General features: G+C 36.9%; 1 protein-coding gene across 2 annotated transcripts in view; it reads left to right on the plus strand.

Annotated features, from left to right (window-relative positions):
- The window catches only part of CDKAL1 (CDKAL1 threonylcarbamoyladenosine tRNA methylthiotransferase), a 315,714-nt gene that overhangs the window by 184,653 nt on the left and 108,558 nt on the right, over positions 1-22,503 (plus strand). For both annotated transcript variants that reach the window (XM_081325955.1, XM_081325954.1), the window contains exons 10-11: positions 7,302-7,468; positions 12,514-12,659. In XM_081325955.1, the coding sequence (XP_081182081.1) occupies positions 7,302-7,468; positions 12,514-12,659 (313 nt within the window). The remainder of the gene's footprint in view (positions 1-7,301; positions 7,469-12,513; positions 12,660-22,503) is intronic.

Here is a 22,503-nt window from a genome sequence, read left to right on the forward strand (position 1 = left end):
AACCATTCACTTAGTGACTGTTTGAAGTTACAAAGGCACTAAATAGAGTGATTTATGACTATTTTTCACACTTTAGGACCGTTGCAGTATCCTCAGGGTCACGTCATCAAAATTCAGATACTTGGCAACTGGCATGTACTTACGACAGTTGCAGTGTCCTGGTGTCATGTGATCACCTTTTCCGACCTTCTGACAAGCAAAGTCAATGGAGAAGCCAGATTCACCTAACAACCATGTTACTAACCAAACAGCTGCAGTCAGTCACTGAACAACTGTGGCAAGAAAGGTCATACAATGGGCCAAAACTCACATAGCTGTCTTGCTTAGCAAAAGAACATTTGGTCGTAATTTGAGGACTACCTGTAATGTTTTACCTTAAGTAATAGTGCCTTAGCTCAGGGGTCCCCAACCCCTGGGCTGCAGCGCACTATTGGGTCATGAGCTATTCGGAACCAGGCTGCAGAAGGCGTGGGTGAGTGTGCATGCATGCTTCCCCACTCGTGCAAGCAGCAGACGAGCATGTGTACTCCATTTGTGCAAGCGGTGGGCACATGTGCCAACCACTCATGCAAATGGAGATATGTGCACTTGCTGACCACTTACACAGAACCATCCCCCCCAAAAAAAAGCTGGTCAGCAAAGGCAGAAAGGTTGGGGAACTCTGCCTTAGGCTTTTCTTTGGCAGCATATGAACTTTTATTTATTGGGATCCAGGCCACATGAAGGTGGTAGCACCGGGGCCTCTCGCACTTGCTTGGCCAACATCCCTCTTAGTGTTTCCTTGCCATCAATGTTCCTTGCTGTTAACTTTGGCCCACTTCGGTCATCGCCAAAGCTCATCTGTTGGCCTTCCTCTGCCTTCTCAGATCTTGCCCTCCTTCTTCTATTTTCTAGGTATACTAGCCTGATCAATTTTAAAGAGTCCGGTACTTTAAATCGAAAAGAGGACGTGGGGCATTTCAGTTGTCCCTTGTCCTTGTTTTCACAACTGCAGAGAGGTGTGTTACTTTTTTTTGACCCATTGTATCTTGATATTTTGGTGCTATTTTTTTTAAAAAAAAAGTTGCCTTGGGAATCATGATAGAGTAATTCTTGTATAAAGAAGCAGAAGACATTTAACAGATGAAAATATTCCCCCTTTTCTTTCTTTTCATGAGGTCTCTCTCTCTCTCTCTCTCTCTCTCTCTCTCTCTCTCTCTCTCTCTCTCTCTCTCTCTCTCTCTCATTATCAGTTGGCTCTTTATAGCAGATTTCTGCTTTTTGGAAAGTACAAGTTTCAAATGCCGTTTCTGAAGTTGTCATACTACTTTGCCTAATCCATAAATAGGATTTATCTCTAATGATTATGTTTTAGCTTAAGGATATGCAGTTAATCGAAACTCACAAAATTTAGCCAGAACAAGATTAACCTTAACAATGAGCTTCAATAAGTTGGATTTTTTTAAGCTCGCTACCTATATCTGAGTTAGTTTTTTGAAGGCTAATGTTATGTCACTAATGAATTCTGAAGGCATGAGCAGAAATGGCAATTTCAGATTAATTATTCTTGAGACTGCGGGCAATTTTTGACAAATGCTTTAAAAATCAGACTTATCCTTGGCAGATGGTCTTTTAAAAAGGTACATGGGAGAGAGGCTTCTCTTTTCTAGAGAGAATGGCAAACTGCCAAAAGAATTCTCTGCTGAAAAAGGAATAGCAAAATGGCCAGGCAATTATTGATAAGAATGGGGTGGGGGTGAAGGTAGGGAAGGTCACGGCTAGGTTTCTTCCAAAATGGTTTCCTACAGCGAATCTCACTCATTGCAATAGAAGACATCCTGTTCCCATTTATTTTGGGGTTTTTTTTAGTTTCCAAAGTTAAAATACAAAATAAAGACAAAAAGAGAATAAAACAAATTATCAACTATCCGACACTAATCATAAAAATAAAAAAAAGATATCTACAAAATCAGGGGGGGAAAAAACAAATAACACAACATGCCATTCACTCTAACATAAAACACAAAAAGTCCACCCTGGCTGAATGCTGACAAATATAGTAATATACTCAAAATATCTGATATCTCTTCCCCTTACATAATAGGTCCACAAGAAGTTATAAAATTTCCCATCTATATTTCATAAAAATACTATACTGTATTATATAAAAAGATGTCCCTGATGTAGCAATCCAAATGACCCAACTTCTGTTTTTACACACACACACACACACACACACATACACACACACACACACACACACACACACACACACACAAAATCAACAGGTTCACGTTCCCATTTTCAGATGTTTCAGTAAAGCTTTAAGAAGGAATCATAGAAAGAAAGTGGGGGGAGGAATCTGTAATCTTTTAGCCACTACAATTACTGTTTCACAGATAGTAATGGGCTTTGATACAGAATTTAGTTTTTCATATTTAAGGACTAGTAGGAATGTGCTTTAAACTGTTTGAAAGGCATGGAATAAAAATCTTCTCCTTGAAGACTAACAACTTTTTTTACAAAGTGCAAAGGTTGGTAGTCTTGGAAAGAGGGTTTTCCAACACAGGACCATCCTTTTCTTAAGCTGTTATGCTGTATAATCTAAGGAAAAATGTATTTTCTGCATTTACAAACAAATAATTTACGCAATGTTAAAAGATGGATAACCTTTATCGTCATTTTTTACAGTGGGCACACTGGCACACATCAAAAATAAAATTTAGTTGCTTGCTCTCAAAGTGTACACATACATGACACACATTTAAACATGCTATATACAAAATATGTATAGACCTCCACCCTTACATATAAGCAACATATAAATATTAATCACTGTCCATCTTGAATACATAACGGAAAGAGGAAGTTTTATTGTTCACAAGGTTAATACTGTATGGAACAAAACTGTGGCTGAATCTGGATGTTCTGCTTCAGATACCACGGAGCCTCCTCCCAGAAGGGAACTGTATATATATCAGGTAATACTGGAGAAATTCCACTATGTTTCTGATCTTGAGAAGACTAGATGGAGAGATGACTGGATAAAGATCTGAGAGACTGACTTTAAGCCTTCAGTGTTCGCAAATATCAGAATCACACAATTCAGATGATTCAAGCTGTTTGCATAAAATATCCAAAGGATGTGTTGCAGATACATATTTCACCAAACTCATCCATAAAGCAATGCAATTAAGCTTTGTGTTTTTTTATTAAATGACTTTACACTGAATAAATTTGAAAAATAATAGGAACGGATTCTAAAGAGTTGGAATACCAAATGTTTGATACTAAACTTTGGAGGAAAAAGGGGGATCCAGTCTTCACTTCTGTTGGATCTATGCACGCCTGTGGAAATATGGATAATTTAATATTGGAAATTGCCTTTAAAAGTCTTGAAAAGTAGCTACCAAATAAGGGAAGCAAAAGGTGTTTTTAAAACAGTCTTATATAGATGGATAGGGCAAAATAACATATATTATCTCAAATATTATGATCGTTGGTGAATACGTCTACTAAATTTTTGAATTCTGTCTCTGTATATAAGTCACCTTTGCCCCCTTCCAACACCAATACCAGATGTGTGTTCACTGGACATTGGTAGATTCCAAGTGCAGGGTTGGTGCATCTTTGCCTTTGCACCATCTTTTTTTTCCTCAGAGAAGGGGCAATACTGAGATTAAGCATCTGTTTTTGGCAGTTCCTACTCATTCCTTACTTTACATTACAGGCGACCTATTTGGGGGAAAGAAAAAATTGTGAAGATTAAAAAAGGGGGGAAAGCAGAGAGAACAGTTCGTGGAAGACCCAAGTCAGCACCTGAAGAGATGAAAGAGGGAGGGGGCTTTCAGGAAAGTTTCGGGAGAGCAGCAGCTGCATTCTGCAAATCCTTGGAAGGTGCTCTTCCTACTGCTACCTCCCTGTTCTCTTCCAATGAGAGCATGGTTGCAAAACTGTTTGTTGTGTTGTCCAAAGCATATAGCTTCAGCATCCATTGGTCTGCAACTCCACACAGGTTTGGATGCATTTGGGATTGATGCACTATCTGGGAATCTTCATAGAGTTTCATCTTCTATAATTGGAGGAATAAGTGACAGCTGTGGCCAAGAAGGCCATTGCACAGGAGTTTACAGTTTACACAAGAGTTTACAGAAGAGTTGCATGCATTCTTATATTGAGAGACACTCCTTATTGTCATTCGTGCTTTGGTTGCCTCATGGGCGGACTGCTACAATGTACTCTACATGGCACTGCCCTTGAAAACTGCTTGGAAACTATGGTCCAGAATGCTCCTGCACAAGAGTGATGGGCATGTCTTGCTCTACCCATATAATATCCCTGATGTGTGAATTACGCTGTTGTAAGGTAGTTTCTGAATGCAGTTCAGTGCTAAAGGTTACCTATGAAGTACTACATTTGAAGCACTACCTATCTCCTGAAGCACCCACCTGCCCCATGTAGTCCAGCACAAATGGCTTGGTTTGCTTTAGGACTAGTCAATTAAACAGTGTCATCTAATGGATCCAGGAGGCAGCCTTCCGTGTCATCCTACCTGCCATTTAGAATAGCATCCTGATGAAGAATTAGATGAAGACCCTGTTTTGTAGAAGTTCACTAGATTTTAGCTTCCGGGCTGACTTTGAAAGTTGATGATAGTCTGTATATAGAGGTTTTCCTATTGGAATTCAGATTTTAAAGTACTGTAGTAGTTAAATGCTTTATTACTTTAGCTCTAAAAAAAAGGAAGTAAAGTTTTTAAAGAAGGTCAATTCTGCTAAGCAGTTTTGATGGATGGGAGAGCAAACTCTTGTTTAACTTGACAACACAAGTGTTTTAATTTCTTTATCTCCTTACAAATCCAATGTTTGGAAGCACATAAACCAAATCCATATTTTTATTATTCCAATATCAAACCAGGGAATAATTCATGCACATTTAAAAACCATTTGAATCCACACTCTGTTGTATTTGAACATCTCAAGATCACCTCAAGATTAAAATGGCAAATTTCAACAACAAACCTCCAAAAGTGGTGTGAGTTTTCAAAAGGTTTACCCACAATAACATATAATTTTATAGATTTTTTTTGTAAAAAAAAATCCTTCCTGACTAAATCTAAATAAAAATACCTTGAAATTATGGCTTTGTCCCCCTTTTGTGATATTATTGAAGGCTAAACATAAAAAATGGTAAGAAAGTGTGCCCCCTGTGTTGCCACTATAATTTGTCAATTGAAATGTCACATCAATTTTTATTGAATTTGCCTAACAGTCTGTAGGTTTTGTGTGTGTGTGCGCGCACACACACACATACACACACACACAGAGAGAGAGAGAGAGAGAGAGAATGTGTAATAAGAATATTCTGTAACATTTGATATTGCATTTGTATGTAACGTAGAGATTCCTTGTTTAATATCCTGGTGTCAGAGCAGTAAAGACAGTTATTCCTGTTGTTAATTTACTGTTACAGCTGCTTCCTTGTAATGCAATTTAATTTTCAACCCACCAGGGGGCTAATGATCCTCACCTATGTAGATTTTGAACAAGGCTGTTATTTTCCTTGTCAATATTGTTTTTATTCCTATTCATAGTGATTCTTTTTTACACTAATTTGGCATCCACAAGGCAGCATACCATAACTCTCTTCACAGGTCAAAATGAGGAATGATTTGTTGGAAAAATTATAAATCTGAACCTTTCATTTGAAAAGCACAGAGTTTCCATGAATATTTCTAATAGGAAAACAGTGGATAATGTCTACTTACATGATTTCCCAAATATTTTTGTATCCTGTTTTTTTTAACTGTGCTGCCATCCTGTATAATGTATCTGGCAATATTATTGATTCAGATGGAGATAAGTACATTGTTTTCATCATGGCCAGATTCAAATTATCTTCTTTGGAATTATAAAGCCAGGAGCAATAGGCTTCTAAAAAAGTTCTGCTTAATGTTTCAGCAGATTATTTCTGTTTTGCTTTGAACCATAATTTGCTGCTATGTTGAAATCAGCTTGTTTAGTATTGGTCAAATATTTAGAATGATATGGCAGGATTTCATTCTACTCGGATACAACCCAGGAATGAATAATAAAATGATGATAATTCTTCTGAGACCATACAGTTCAGTCCCTGACATTTCCACACATTCTTTCCAATCCTGCTGGTTGGAAAAGAAGGAAATAAATCTCTTCCATCTTCCATGTGCCTGCCATTCACATAGAAGACTGTTATTTCATCTTTCCTTCATCTTCTCCAAAATAAACATGGCCTACTGTTCCTCCTAAGGCAGGATTTCCAGAACTCACTCCAATATATCAGTACCTTCCCTAAAATTTCTGGACACATGTCTCTTGTACAGTCTAATAAAATAGAATTAGATCCTCCTGTAATTTTCTATACAGATTTTTATGTGTACAGTCACAATTAAAATAAGTTTGCAACTGAAACGTTTATGTTGGGCATTTCAAGGTTGATGTCTAGTCTAGTTTTGATGGGAAGGATCTAACTGCATGTTTCTTCTTTTTTGCCTCATTTTCACAACATTGCATTTGGAGGCAGCAGACAGAAGTGACCAAATGTCTTGAACTCATAACTTATTGAAAGAAATGTTTATTAGCTTGCATGTACAAGAATTTTATTCATTTTATGGTGCAACTGAAATATTTATGCTTCTTGCAGCTTCATTGAAAATATAAGTATTAGTTGCTTGGAAAACAACTTTTCTCGAAATGACTCTGTCTGTAGGTGACACTGAATGTCTTCTGTAATTAACCAATTTTAATAGCCTTGTAAATATTATATAAAGATTCCATGATGTAACTGTAAATAATAATTGGATTAGTCAGCAAGTGACTTTTTTTATCTCCAAGTACTTGGGACCCTTAGAGGCTGTAACTAAACTATTAGTCAGCTCACTTTTTTAGCAGTTTGATCAGTGCAAAATACTACATGCTTAAGCAATACTGCTCAAAAGGCTTAATAAGCCAGCAAGTGCCCGAGATGGGAGAGAAGCTCTATACTCATGTTTAAGTTGCATTAGTAAGGCGTCTCACATTAGTCACTGGCTGTGAATGTTAATCACTTTCAAGCAATAATTCACAGCATTGTTGTAGTACTGTGGTTCTCATAAAATGAACTCAGTAACCCACCACTACCCAGGGGATATGTCTCTTTCATTGCAATTGAATATCCAGCCTGGCTGCATAATAGTTAGGATTATGAAATAGTGCATTTTTAAAAAGGGTGAGCAGCTGGATAATAAAATAACAAGCTCCAAAGCAGGTTTGTTAATTATCTCTCTGTCTGTCTCTTGTTGACAGAAGGAGTATGCGAGATATGGCTGACCAGCGAAGATACAGGGGCTTATGGCAGAGACATTGGCACAGATCTCCCGACTCTCTTGTGGAAGCTAGTTGAAGTGATCCCCGAGGGAGCAATGCTAAGGCTCGGCATGACAAATCCTCCGTATATTTTAGAGCATCTGGAGGTAGGTTCACAAGGGAAGCCATTGCAGTGACTAACCATCTTCTTTTGACATCATGCAGGAACTGACAGCTTGCAGCTTGGAAGCTTCCCCTTTGCAACTGCATTCACAACACGAAATGCAAGACAAGAGGGGACCAGACGTTGTGCCCTTTTGATAAGCAATGGGCAAGTTCATGAAGAAATGAAACCCAAAATGTTAAACGAGGCCCATTCTGGATGGCATAATTCATAAACAAATTGCCAAGGAGTATCAAAAAAAGTGTAAGCCACAGGGGAAATAAATCATGCACATCTTCTGATCCTCCCCTGAGCTGATGCCCTGCAGATACGTGTTTGGATTACAAAATGCTAGAAGTACCATTCAGAAAAACTGAAGGTAAAAGAGTCTGCAAATTGTAGTCCATATAATACCACCCTGAAGGAAAGGCTGCTATTTAACACTCCCCCCCCTCTTGTACTTACAAGATTGTGTAATATTCTAGAAGCTTCTCCTACTGAACTGTTGGCACTTCTGAAATTCAGTACCTAAGACCTATGTTATTTTTAAATGAATCATCACAGGTTAATAGGTAACAACATACTTCAGAAGATTTTGCATAGTTTATTTATGCTGTTTTGAACTTCTTGGAGTACATTTTACCACAAGATGCATATCAGAATTAGTTAGTGGGATTATTTAAATCTGTATCAGACAACGGCAGCAGAAATACTGGTTTTTGTTCTTGACTTTTTCTCTTGCATTTTTTACATGCATAATGGCTTTATTTGCATGTTTATAAATATACATGGTATATTTATATGCTGCATAAAGACCCACCAAAAGAAAAAGGGGAAAATATAACATTTCAGTTCAATTTTTAAGTAATACAAACTTTCCAAAGGGGAGTTATACATAACATACAGTGTGCAGTCAGTAATCTGCTTTCTTGTCTTATTTATCTTGAGCGTGGTAGTGCATTTCAGAAGATTGGCTGCAAAGATGGCTGTTCTGGTCTTTGGTCTACTATTTCTTACAGATCTACCTTAAACCTAACTTCAGTAATGCATTCACTTTTTACCACTCTTCACCAAATATAGTATTTACATTATATATAAATACATGTTAATGGTGTGGTTTGATTACTCCAAGGGTATTCAGTTTGCAGCTCCTAGAATATATTCCCCAGATTTACTTTCTGCAATTCTTAGAAACCTCTGATAGACTGGTTTCTTTAAAAGTAATTCCCCCTTTAAAAATAACAGGAAAAAACAAAATTCCAGCCCAACCCGTATTGTAAAAACCTACCTCCTACAGCTTTGGTGGATCAAAAGTAGCACCACTCTGCCATAAACAGTTGCTTATTGGCAACTACAGTGTAGGATTTTGTGTCAACTCTACCAGATAAACCAGACCAAAAAACAGGATTAAATGAACTTTATTGTAAGGCTACATGAACAAAATCTTGCAAGTCTGAAGGCACAAACGTTCTGCCATCACTTTTAACTGCTTGATTCATTAGGGCAGGCCCTTCCTAAATTTCATTGTTTGACTATTAAGCCACAGGGAGTTCCTGCATTTCTTGGCTGAGAAGTTTCCTAGCCATCTTTCCCCAAGGAAATCCCCAAAGAGCATTTCTGAAAATTCATTCAACATTATTCAGTTATTAGTTGCCTGTTACTTGGCCTGCACATTTTTTACCCCTATTCTTATCCCCCCTCCCCCCAAAAAAAAAGAATGAAGAAGGACATTTTTAGGACAATTTTATATCAGTGGCATTGTATAGACTGCACCACTATTCTCCTTGACTCTAGAGATAAAGGAATAAAGGAATCTCATTGTAAACATTAGTCCGTTTCTGCATTAAAAGTGGCTCAACATTCACACAATTTTGGTCAGTTTTTTAAGGACATTCATTGTTCGCTTGGAGAGAAAAATCAAACAAACCTCATTTTTCAAGATATGAATAGTTCTTTCTGGAAAGAATATTAACAGACATATCTGATGGTGTGGCATTTATCTGAAAACAATACATTCCAAAGAAAAACAGAATTCAGATATTGCCTTAAGATGCTCTTTGTTCAGTAAGCTGCATTTGACGGAGGATATGCAACATATTAAGCCATAGTATATGGACAGGCAAGTTTTTATGTGCAACAGGAACCACTCTTCTTTAAAAAAATATTGATCTTCAGGTAGCACACAAGCACAGCAGTGATACATCCAAAAATGTATTTGGTTTTGTAAACATATTGCTTCAGATTTTATCAAGCTAATATTCAATTTGCCTAGCACATTGTCAAGTAGCTAGCAAATTCCTTAAGAATGTAGACTGTTTTGTAGTCTAGTACCTTGCAACAAAGGGCAAGCACATGGGGGCACTCATACATTACCTATTGACCATTTTTGAAACTGAACATTCTTTCTCTGGATCGTGTAACAGCTGACAGCCATATCTGGGGAAAACACATGGCTGCTTTAAAGAGCTGGTGACAATCTTTGTTCCATCTCTACTGTCTGTTGACTGAAAATCTTTCAAAGGGACCTGAGGGTAAAGGTAAAGCTTAGTACAGATTGGAGGAGTTTGTGGAGAGCTTAAATCTACAGTTCATGTATAATGCATTATTTCATCGTTTTGTCTTTTCAAGATACTTTAGCTTTATGAACTTAAGGAGGGAAGGCTTCCATAGCTTTTCTTTCATAACATCAATAAGAGGCACTTGACATTTCAGGAGCAGGGGATGCATTCAGACCTTCTAGTCTTGTCAAAGATGCATATTTTTTTAGATTTTAATAAATCTGCACTCTGTTCAGTTTCAGTAAAAGGGCTTTCATTCTTTTCTTTGTCATTTTTAAATGTTGTAATTGCTTTGTTCTTCTCAGGGTCATGACATAAGGGCATTCATTTATCTACTAAGCTGCTTGTTAAAATATACGGTAGTTAGGGAAGAAACACAAAACCACACTCGGTTTTTTAACATAGTTCATTAAACAAAACAATAACATAACACATTTGCATAAATGTGCATAACACCTTTAGCCAAAACATTTTTTTTTAAAAAAAATCCCACTCTGTTAGCAAAATGTATGAATGCAGCTTGTGGCTGAGAACTAGTGGTGATTCTTCTCCGATAACTCAAAAGGTTTTTTGGAATGTTTTAGGAATTCTGTTCCTAAAGCCAGTTTTGATTTTGATCCTAAAGACTGCTAGTAAAAAATTACAAAACTCTAAAAATAGGCAGAGTTGCTCTGAAGCCATAGTGAATCATCAAAAATGCATTTGCGCAATAAACATTTTGAAAAGACCTAGTAGTTTAACATCATTAATATCAAACAGTGGAAAAAATGCTATTGGTAAATTTGACTGCTGATTATGTTGCTTTTCCTTCAGAAATCACTTGATTTCTACCATAGACAGTTTTCCTTTTTTGTTGTTGTTGTTTTTTTGCTATGTTTGCACCTTGTTTCTGAGTGTGGAGCTGATATACAAAAGTCTGTATTTTAAAGAAGTTGTTCACACCTGCCAGTGTCTTTTTAAATGCTTAATTGCACATGATGAGATGCATAGGCCTCCATGTCACCTGTCAAGATGAGTCATGCTCAAAGTCTGCCATATGCCATCTGTGGTTTTTATCTTCCTTATTAATTCAGGTTGTTCCAATGAAACCCTGACCATTGAGAGGAGTTTTGTATGCCGTGGTGTTTTTTTTCCTTTGAAGAATGAGAAATGCCAAGACTGCTGCAAATTTACAATAGAATTTCTTTCCCCCCCTTCTTTGATTCATATCAGCTGAAGATTGGTGATCTGTAGTTTCATTTAAGCAGATAACTTTACAGATGGCTTTTCTAGATATGCCCTGACACAGCGCCTAAAAATGGATTGTGGTATAACAGCTCATATCTTCTTTCTTATTCTTTGTTCTTATGTAAAAACTCTTTAGTAGTACAGAGATAAAGATGTTTGGACACTGTGCATTCTCTATAACGCCTTTTTCATTTTCCAATCCAATTTTTATAACCCTCTTCCAAATGCTTTGGTCCAGTTTACACAAAATTATTTTTAAAACATAGTTTAATATGTTATAAGCCACAACAACTTTGCATTTCACATTGTTCCAAAACACATTTACCTGTGTTTAAATGTTATGAGAAAATTAGACCAGTTTCAAAGATACAATTCCATTCATTCTTTAGATAAGGATAATTAAGTAGGTGTCAATAATACAAATTCCATTTCCTAATATTTATATTGCATCCATTCACTTTTGTAGGCCTTCCATTCTGTTAATATGAGCCTATTCTTGTGAAGTGAATTTGTGAGAACTTCCTACTCTTTCCCTTGATTACAGTGTGTAAGTGTTATTGTCAAATGGTTTACTATTTGGTTCAGAGCCTGATTCGTATTATGAGAATTTTATTTGCAAATTGGAGTTTTTCACTTGTTCCTTTCCACGCAGCTATTGGCATCCTTTCGTGAATTGTTGGGAAAAACTAAGTGACTTCCACAACAGTGTGCATGCCACACGGTGTAGCAATTAGCTGGAACTCCTGGCAATTTGGAAAAGCACTCTGATCTAAAAGGTTTTCCTTTACACACTCCTGCAACAGTAAATAAGCAAACGAGGGCTATCTTTTTTATGTTCTATGCGTCCTACATTCCACATTTATGCTGACAATTAATAGATACATTTCTGACCCAATGAGGGAGTTCTGTTCTAGAGGTGATTGCTAGATTGTCAGTAGACTCTTCTCCCTTCCCCCATCTATTTTTAATTAGTCATATTGATGTACATTCTTCATTTATTATTCTTTTATTTTATTTTATTATTATTATATTATTTTATTGTTTATTGCATTTTACTTTGCATCAGATTACCAATCTTCTAATGAGCAAGGGCATATATTTTTACTGCGAATTACACTGCTGTGAGCATCTGGTGCCATCTTACTTGAATCTCTTACTCAAAAATGTGTACATCACATTTTTTTTGAATGCTGGAGATGTGAAGAACTAACAGTGTACTTGCTAGTTTGTAAAAATATTACTGATGTTATTTTCACGTCTCTAGGAAATGGCTAAAATTCTCAACCATCCAAGAGTCTACGCTTTTCTACACGTACCAGTTCAATCCGCTTCTAATAGTGTATTGATGGACATGAAGAGAGAATATTGTGTAGCTGATTTCAAACATGTGGTGGATTTTCTTAAAACTAAGTAAGTCTAATACTTAAAAGATAAATAATTTTATAATATGAAATTTTAAAAAATACTTGCTTTTTGCATCTTCATAATTTGGCTATGCTTTGATGTAATATTCTGTTTCATGTTGCTTTTATTCTGGAATATATGATTTGATGTCGGGGTTTTTTCACTGAATTGTTTAATGCAGATTTTCAGAGTAATTAATAGAGAATGCAAAAAAATTGCTGCTCCAATAAGGTAGTTGGAAATTGTAATTGAAAGTATCTTTTTATTTCTAGTGTACGGTTTACAATATGTGGATTTTGTGTTAATCCTAGGAATTTTTATTAGCAAATTTTGACAATAACTATATTTCAAGCCCCCTTTTAACAATAGTATATATTATTTTGTCACCATTTAAGTGAACTTTGAAGTCAGTTCCATTGGCAACATTCATGAAGAATTTCTTAAGTAAGAAGTACTAGCAGTAGGAAAACTTAATTAGACCGTAATCATTTTGAGTATTAAGTATTCTGAATAGAATTTTTATTGAAAATAATACTGTGTGACCTTGTGAAGGTTCTCTGGCATGTGGTTATTTCCATTGCCTATAAATACATGCAGATATATGTAATTTATTTTACTAGTTGAAGTTTCATTCCATGTTATCTACACAAGATCAGCATTTTTGGTGACTCCAAAAAACTTAGATGGTTTGGAAATGTTGAAATATTTATGAAATCAAAGGCAACCTGTCCACATTTTAAGAGAGAGAAACAGTATCATTTGGGTTGTCAGTCTTCTCTGACCAGGATAGGGCAGTGGATCACAGATCATTTGATACATCACTGCTTTGCTTGATTAGCCAGCTTAATCTGGAAGAAGGCTAACAGACACAGTTCTGTACATTTGGCTTTATGGTATTTCAAACTTTAGCCATATACAACTATTGATTGTCTAATATACTGAAGAGATATCATGGACGTTTAGCTATTCCAAGATATTTAAATTCCGGGTTTCTCCTACCATCTTTCTGAATTAACAGATACTTGGCATTTGGGAGCTTTGAAGTTGGATGGTTCTGTTATGTTATACAGTCAGTCAATCAATCAATCCAATCAATCAGAATAGAGCTGGAAGGGACCTTGGAGGTCTTCTAGTTCACCCCCCATGCTCAAGCAAGAAACCCTATACCATTTCAGACGGGTGGCTGTCCAGTCTCTTCTTAAAAACCTCCAGTGTTGAAGCACCTACAACTTCTGAATGCAAGCTGTTCCACTGATTAATTGTTCTCACTGTTAGGAAGTTTCTCCTTAATTCCACATTGCTTCTATCCTTGATTAGCTTCTACCCACTGTTTCTTGTCTTGCCTTCTGGTGCTTTGGAAAATACTGGAATACTACTATCATGTCACCCCTAGTCCTTCTTTTCTCTAGACTAGCCACACTCAGTTCATGCATATGTTTTAGTCATAAGGACTTTAATCATCCTAGTTGCTCTGCTCTGCAATTTTTCCAAAATCTCAACATCTTTTTTGTAACGTGGTGACTAAAACGGGACACAATATTCCAAGTGTGGTCTTACTAAGATTTTATAATATTTTTATAAATATAATATTTACAATATTTCATGAGATTTTGATTCTATGCCTCTGTTTATAAAAGCAAGGAATACAACAGAACCAATGGAAGAGAATATCTGTGGCTCAGGGTTGATCTGTGGAATTCTTGCTTGTTGCTTGCATGTGTTTCATTACCAAATAAGTAAAATCTGTGTGAGTAAGTGTGAGATTTACTACCTGTTTATATATTGCACCTTTCCTTGAGAATTTTGCCTTGCCAAACCTATATTTCTATTGAAAATCTAAAAAAAAAATTCAGTCTTTGCCATAATGTGCATTGAGATATATTAGTTATGCATTTAATATTGTTGGAATCACTGTACCATGACTTTTACGTTGTAATAAGTTTTGCTAAATAGTACTTTAAAATTCATGCTATTAGTTCCATTTTGGCTTTCTAGCTTACCCTAGAAGAGCAATAGGCTGGCTGAGACCATCTCGTGATGACCTATAAAGCCCTAAATGGCATGGGTCCGGATTATCTTAGGGAGCACCTGCATCAACTTCCCATCGTCCTGTGCGCTCCCACAGGGAGGGCCTCCTCAGGGTCCCGCTGGTCAGGGAGTGCCGGCGGGCGATCCCCAGGGGGAGAGCATTCTCGGTGGGCGCGCCTGCCCTATGGAATCAACTTCCTGTGGAACTCTGGATCGCCCCCGACCTTCGCTCGTTTCGCCAGGACCTAAAAACCTGGCTATTTGAGTTAGCCGGCCTGGACTGAGGGATTTTAAGGTTTTAAATTTTAAATTTTAAACTCTTTTGGGGCTATTAATGTAATTTTATTTTAATTTGTACATTGCACTGTTTTAATTTGCCCTGTAAACCACCCTGAGTCCCTCGGGGAAAGGGCGGTATATAAATCTAAACAAACAAATAAATAAATTTCAATTTGCCTAAGCTCTTGTAGTATGCTAGCATGGTAGGAACAGAGGATTGGTATCACCTCACATCCTACTTTGGCTAAAAGGCCCCCAGTGTGCCTGATCCTGCCTCAGGAAGAGATGACTATGGGGAAGACTTGGCTGGTGGAAGCTCTAACAGCGAATACAAACAATGTCTTTGTCTAGTGCCAGCAGAGCAATACAGACAGTGGAGGCTGCATTAAGAGCACATTCTTATTCCTGTTGCCTAGGCAAGGACAACATTCAAGCCTTTCACAGAAGGAGATGCAGTCTTCTCTTGGCCATGCTTGTTGAGGTTTGCTGAAAGATGTCACTGTTAGTTCCCATCCTTGTCTGCCTATCCTAAAGTGGCCTGTTTCTCATAGTCCGAATAATGGCTTCAGAATGCATGCATTTCCTGAGTAGCTCTGGCATGACTATTTTGCAGTTTTCTGCCCTTCCATTTAAAGTGCTGCATGGAATAGGCTGAGCAAGAAAGGGTGGACAAGATGAGCCAGAAATGGCTGGGAAGGCAGGTGACAGAGAGATAAAGGTCAGGTGTAGCATGTGAAGCTAGTAAATTTTGTGAGCATTATAATTGGGATTTATTGGATTGGTGCCAGTATGCCAACAGGTAGCCTATACTGAGCAGAGCAAGTATAACCCTTTAAAACCTCCTGCATTAATGCCTATCTCAGTGTCTTCAGGAGAATATTTTAGTACACGTAGCTAGATATTACCTAGAAACATGAGAACATGAAAAAGGTTAATGAAAGAGGAGTAACACCAATGTTTGGCTTATGCCTTTTTATAAAAAAAAAGTTCTTTGCAATGATTGAGAGAGAGAATTGTTTATTGATGCAATAACTTAAAGTAAGATGCTAAATATTCTAGTTATTAATGTCTCAGAATCATTTTATTTAATTGAAAACTATATTCAAAATGTCAAAACTCAAATCTTACACATTTTGAAAGTTAACTTTTGTAACAACTAATTTGTTATCAAAAAATTTGGAAATATTGAGCATACCCATAGATAGTATTATATATAAATAAATGTAGCCAGTTCTTAATAGTATAAAACTAGTACATCCAGATTTGTCACATATACATCAATGCAACTTAAAATTATTCCATTTTTTACTTTCAGTTTTCACGTTTTATTGATATAATTGGTTTTATTTAAATAATGTGTTTTATTTAAAAATCAGCACGAGAAATTATTTCCAACATACAGTACAGAAACAGAACAAGCTCAGTCTATAAGAGCGAAAAATGTTGGAATCTACTGACATCTGTAAAGCTCATTTATTTTTCTTTCTGTATTACCGGTAGGTCTTTTTTCTATATGTCATCTGTTAAAAGCAGCCAAATATGACGTTTCTATATAGCTATTCCCCACTAGACATCTCATCGCAGACATTATGAAAGGAAAACATTGCAATGGATTCCTGCAGTTTCTCCCAGAAATAAATTCTCTATGAATCTGTTCTTATGGACACATCACTTTTTCTTATTAAATTAATTGTGTAATGATGGATACAGGAAAGTAGGTATTGTTTAAGAACTCAAATGGCCTCTATCATTCAGGACAGTTATCATAAGCTGCCAATTAACTTCAAAATTCTGTGCTTTCAATTGAAACAATTTGCATGAAATTTGTGAATAAAAATGCTTTTAAGTGAGTCTAATGCTAGGCCAACGATTAAATAACATTTGTCTGCTACTTTTAAACTGATTCAATCCATAACATTTGGAAATTTATTAAAACTGCAAAAAAAAAAGCCAGATAAGATCGCTCTCTTTTCTGAGATGTTCCATTATCTCAATTGTACTGGCACCTATAAGTGATACCTGGGCCTAAGAGACCCGTTGTTCATCTGAGTGCTTGGATTCGCTATATATTCTACTTTGGTTTTTTATGAATGAGTGATGAGGACAGTTTAATAAAACACTTTACTTCTAAAAATTTCCCGCTGGAGTTCTATGGAATTAAATGTTGTTTATCACCTCTATTAACTTAACAGAATAACAGAGTTGGAAGAGACCTTGGAGGTCTTCTAGTCCAACCCCCTGCTTAAACAGGAGACCCTATACCAGGGGTCGGCAACCTCGGCTCTTTTATGACTTGTGGACTTCAACTCCCAGAATTCCTGAGCCAGCTATGCTGGCTCAGGAATTCTGGGAGTTGAAGTCCACGAGTCATAAAAGAGCCGAGGTTGCCGACCCCTGCCCTATACCATTTCAGAAAAAATGGTTATCCAGTCTCTTCTTAAAAACCTCTAGTGATGGAGCACCCACAACTTTTTTTATATAAATATTTTATTAATTTTCTATTTTTACAATCAAGTACTTAATAAACAACGTGTTGTCTGGGTCCATTAATAATTCAGTGGTATATATTAACTTCTTCAATCTAGATCCAACATTGCACCATCAAATGTTTCCTCTCTTCTTCCGGTAGTACCTGTTCCGCTAGTTTATTCTTCTCACTGTCAGAAAATCCCAAAGGTGCTTTTTCATGAGGCAAATGGACTTTCTTTTTTCTCTTTGAAGATGTTTTGCTTCTCATCCAAAAAGCTTCTTCACCTCTGACTGGATGGTGGGGATGGAAGGATTTATATTCCTTGCAGACAGCTGGTCATTTGCATTCTTTTAAAGAGTCACCCAGCGGCTTATCTATGTCTTCAGGGTCACCTGAATAGTGTGGAGCCTTCTTGGAACTGTTGAAAGGATTGTGTTGTAGACCACGGGTGTCAAACTCACTGCATCACGTGACGTGTCGCGACATATTGTGACTTTTCGCATTGCTAGAGCTGGTGTAGGCTCAGCCTCCACATGATGCAACCGGCCCACGGGCCGGCAGTTTGACACCCCTGTTGTAGACTATTGAGAGAAGGCTGTTCAATTTTTGACATAGATGGCCTCTTAGATCCCTCTTTCAAACCAGCGGTCATCTCTGTCCAAAACGTGGACTTTGCTGTCTTCAAAAGAATGGCCTTTGTCTTTTAAATGCAGATGGACTGCTGAATCTTGTTCTGAATCGTCATCAGGATAAGCCTCCAAGTGGCATCAGTTACTCTCTAAGAATGCAAATGACCAGCTGTCTGCAAGGAATATAAATGGATAACTGAGAATCTCCATAGACACTATCAGGAAATCTCTCCTTAGTTCTTGGAAGGTTGCTTCTTTCCTTAATTAGTTTACATCTATTGCTTTTTGTCTTTCCTTCTGGTGGTTTGGAAAATAGGTTGACCCTTCTTCTTTGTGGCAGCCCCTCAAATATTGGAACACTACTATCATGTCGTCCCTAGTCCTTCTTTTCAGTAGACTAGACATACCCAATCCCTGCAACTTCCATATCTAAAAGCAGGGTGAGGAACCTCCAGCTTATGAGCTAAGTTGACTCACATAGCCCCTGACACCTAAAAGGATGTTTTATACTCTGTCAGTTGATCCTTCTCTCTGTCCCCTCCTCAGAATAAAGCACAAAGGAGGTAGGCCTGAATCAAGGAGCAGTGGTTCTCAAGAGCTACTACTTGAAGTTGCTGTCATTTAAGAATGTTCCTGCTTGCTTTACCATAACCTTTTCCCCCTTATGTGAGTGGGTTTTTTGGAGGTAAAATGCCCTCTTTGACATTATTAATCCCATCATATCATCTGGCTCAAAGGAAAAGATCTAAAGAGAGAGTGGGCTCTCTTCCTGGATACTATTTCCAAATGCTGTTTTAGAATTATAATGATTGGTACATCAGGTAGAAACTAATAATTGCATGGATGTCATTCTTAAGGGTTAAATATTGTAAAGATCCACCCCTAGGTTGGATAGAATAGTAGCCACAAGTATAACAAAACCTGAGCAATGGAATTTTATTTTTTGCTGGATTATTCCCTTAGTTACTTCTCATCGATTGAAAAAAACACATTCTTTTCACAAATGAAAAGTCCTCTTCTTCAGGTTACTGCCTTTAGAGCTTTTAAGTTCCCTAAATGAAGAAGAAAGAAGAAGGACCAGTAGCAAAATCCTAGTTGCAGTATATATGTGTAAGTCACTAAAAATACTTTTTCCACATCTGCATTAAAACAGATGTACCATAAGCCTCTCTTTAAAAAATTGTGTCCCCATCCTGGATTGGACAATAAGCTAATACAGACAGGGCTAACCTGTCCATAGAAAAAGGGTGAAAAAGGATGATAATATTAGGGTTTAGACATTAGGTTTCCCACTTCGATTATGTGACTTAACTGATGCTACTCGTTTCTATTTTTTCATGTTTTATAGGCAGCATTTAAATGTTCGTATCCTGATCTTGAGATTGATTACAACTGTTCTAAATTAATTCATTAGTATACAGTGCATTGAAGGAAGATGCTTAGATCATCATAAATTATCATTTGAGGCTTTTTTGTGCACAAAATCCCTCATGTTTTATAAAATTAAATCTTGGCATGTGCAGCCTTTCAAACTCTGTGCTTTTGCTGAGAAACATTGCAGTACAGTTCACTTCCTGCTAATGCTCACGATCAGCATGTAAATAGTATTAACAGAAGCAATTTTTGACAAACACCTTCAGATTAATTACAGTCCTTTTGCTGATCCTTCTTCATTTACAGATCACTACCCCAATAGATCGTAATGCCTTTCAAATGAAGGATTTCTTAATGGATTTTTAAAATATGGCTCTTAGATGTCCATGCACTTACAGCAGTAACATTATCATTTCAAATGCTTGATGAAATTTTCCAAATCTCATATTTATTTAAATTTCTGCCTGAGTATGCAGAAAGGCATCAAGTGCCAGTCAAGAGGAAAAGTGTTCCTATGCCCTAAATTGCCATGCCTGCATTTAATGAAACTTCCAGTCAAAGACACTTGCATCAATGGGCAATATCTATTAACATTTCTTTGCATCCTGTTATTATTGAAACAGGTTTGTGACCAGTACAATTGTGGAGTGAACTTCATTCACCAGTTTGTCCTAACAGTATGAAAATTTATGAAGTTACTCTATACCAGGGGTAGGCAACCTCAGCTCTTTTATGACTCATGGACTTCAACTCCCAGAATTCCTGAGCCAGCTAGCTCAGGAATTCTGGGAGTTGAAGTCCATGAGTCATAAAAGAGCCGAGGTTGCCTACCCCTGCTCTATACCATACAGAATGCCAAATAACATACTGTAGAATAACATTTTATATATAAAATCTATATTTATCAATGAATATATATGTATTTTTATTTTTAAAAGTATAATTCTAAAACCTGGTTTGCCGATATCAATGAAGGGACCTTTAAAGCATTAAACAGTAGCAAGAATTTTGGAACTTGAGTCCTGGGACTGATGTCTAATCTGATCCTGTCTTGCTCATGTTTTCATTTCAGTAAAAAGTTGCATGGCTTTTAGTCCACTAATTTATGAAGACTAGCTAAACAAAATATAAGGATTGAAATTGAAAACCAGTTACTATTTTGGAAAAATCCAAAAGCATACACTTTTAAGAGGCTGACACAAGTGTGGCTAAGGACAACCTGCCATCTACTCCAACAAAATATGTTGGATCTTTCAATCTTTATCAAAACCGTATTTTAGCAAAACATCTGTCCCTTTAAAAAAAACGGTCAGAGTCAAATGATATTTTTGAATTTATTTATTTTTTTGGAGGGGATTATTTTTTTAAAAATCACAGTGGTTTTGGTAAGCTGCTTGCGATAGAGTGCGCCCTTTGTGTTGGTGCTAGGGACCATAGAATCATAATTTTAAAAGGCCATTATATCTAACCTACCCCTCAAAAATTCAAATTAAAGCATTCATTTTAAGTGACTGTCTTACCTGTGAGACCTTAAGCTGGCAAGGCCAGAAGTGAGGAAACTGAGGCTAGGCAAGACCATTATCAAAATATAGGGTGTCAGGATAGTGATCAGATGCTAGTTCTTTTGAATCCAGAGACAATGAACACTCCAGTAAACAACAGGGATGTTAAGCTTCGTTATTATTAGTTCAAGCAAATAGATTTAAAAGTATAACTTAAAAAGCATGTCTAGCAACAAAACACTATCCACATCTCTTACAGGCTGACAGGAGGTCCTTAATAATGACAGCAGAGATAACCACAAATAGCCATTTTCCACAGAATCCACTGCTAGGTTCCATACAAAAGCTTTCAACAAGCAACAGCCCTAAGGTTTTTATTAAAACCTGGAACCATGACTTCATTGCTTTGCTATGGTCAGGAAACTGCAAGACCTGATCTTGACTAGGTGGCATATGACTTTGGGATGGGAATCAGAAGTCTGAGATTTTCCCAGCTAGAAGAGCTTATGAAGCTCCATGAAGATTGTCTCCCTTTTTTTATTCAGTAGACAAGAGTGGAAAAACAAGCAGTTTAGCTAAGAACTTGACTTCTAGATGACCCAGGACTGGTTCTTGCTGACAGCGCATTTGGTACCTCTTTCCAGTATGGAATGGTTCCAATAGTTCCAATAGCTACTGATGTACAGTCTTTAAATAACATGTTCAAGCCCAGTATGTATCTACTTGATTACCATGCTATCCAATCCACACTTTCGTAAACCAGTTAAGTGTGAGTTTGATAGCATGATAATTAAGTGGATGCAGCATGTCATGGACACTTTGTCAACAGTAATGCTGAAGTCAAGATATCTTATGCCTACAATGTTTTCACAATCTATCACAGAAGTCACTCAATGAAAAAGTGATTCAAGATTAACTTCCGAGATTTGTCCTTGAGAAATAAATGCTGATGCAACTGCTCTCTAATAATTTGCAGAGAAGTGCTTCATTTACCCTCCTACATGTTGTGAAATACCTCTTTCTAATATTCAGCATTTTTTTTGTTTTTTGCATTCATAACTTGCCTTTTCTCTGAAAGTTCAAAGCAATTTTGTTAATAGAGGTCTCCTTTATTTTTAACCCTGCCCTTGTGAAGTAAGGTGAGTTAAGAGAAAGAGTGATTGGTCCAAAGTCACCCAGTAAACCCTAGTTTAGCCAGGACTTGAACATGAGTCTTCCTGATTCATATTCATTAACCAAGCCATTACACAGTATTATTGATATGTTACTTCATTAGAGGAAACTATTCAGATTAAAAGTACAAATGCAGGTGTATAAATTGTAGCAGTTCCATTTAAGCAAAATTCCATTAATGGTGGCTCAGTCTTGATAAGAATAAAGTGGAGATATTTCAGGGGCTTTTGATCCTCAGCTGATGTCAAAGAGCAGAATGTGAAAGATTTTAAAGAGATTCCTCCCTCTGCTTTGCAGTCTGAGAACAATTAGCCTATTTAGAACCCAAATTAAGACAAATGTTAGGTTGTGTAATATAAAACATCATAAGATAAACATGACTGGCTTTAGGTATT

The sequence above is a fragment of the Vipera berus genome (genome assembly GCF_964194415.1).
Source record: "Vipera berus genome assembly, chromosome: 3".
Lineage (NCBI taxonomy): Eukaryota > Metazoa > Chordata > Lepidosauria > Squamata > Viperidae > Vipera > Vipera berus.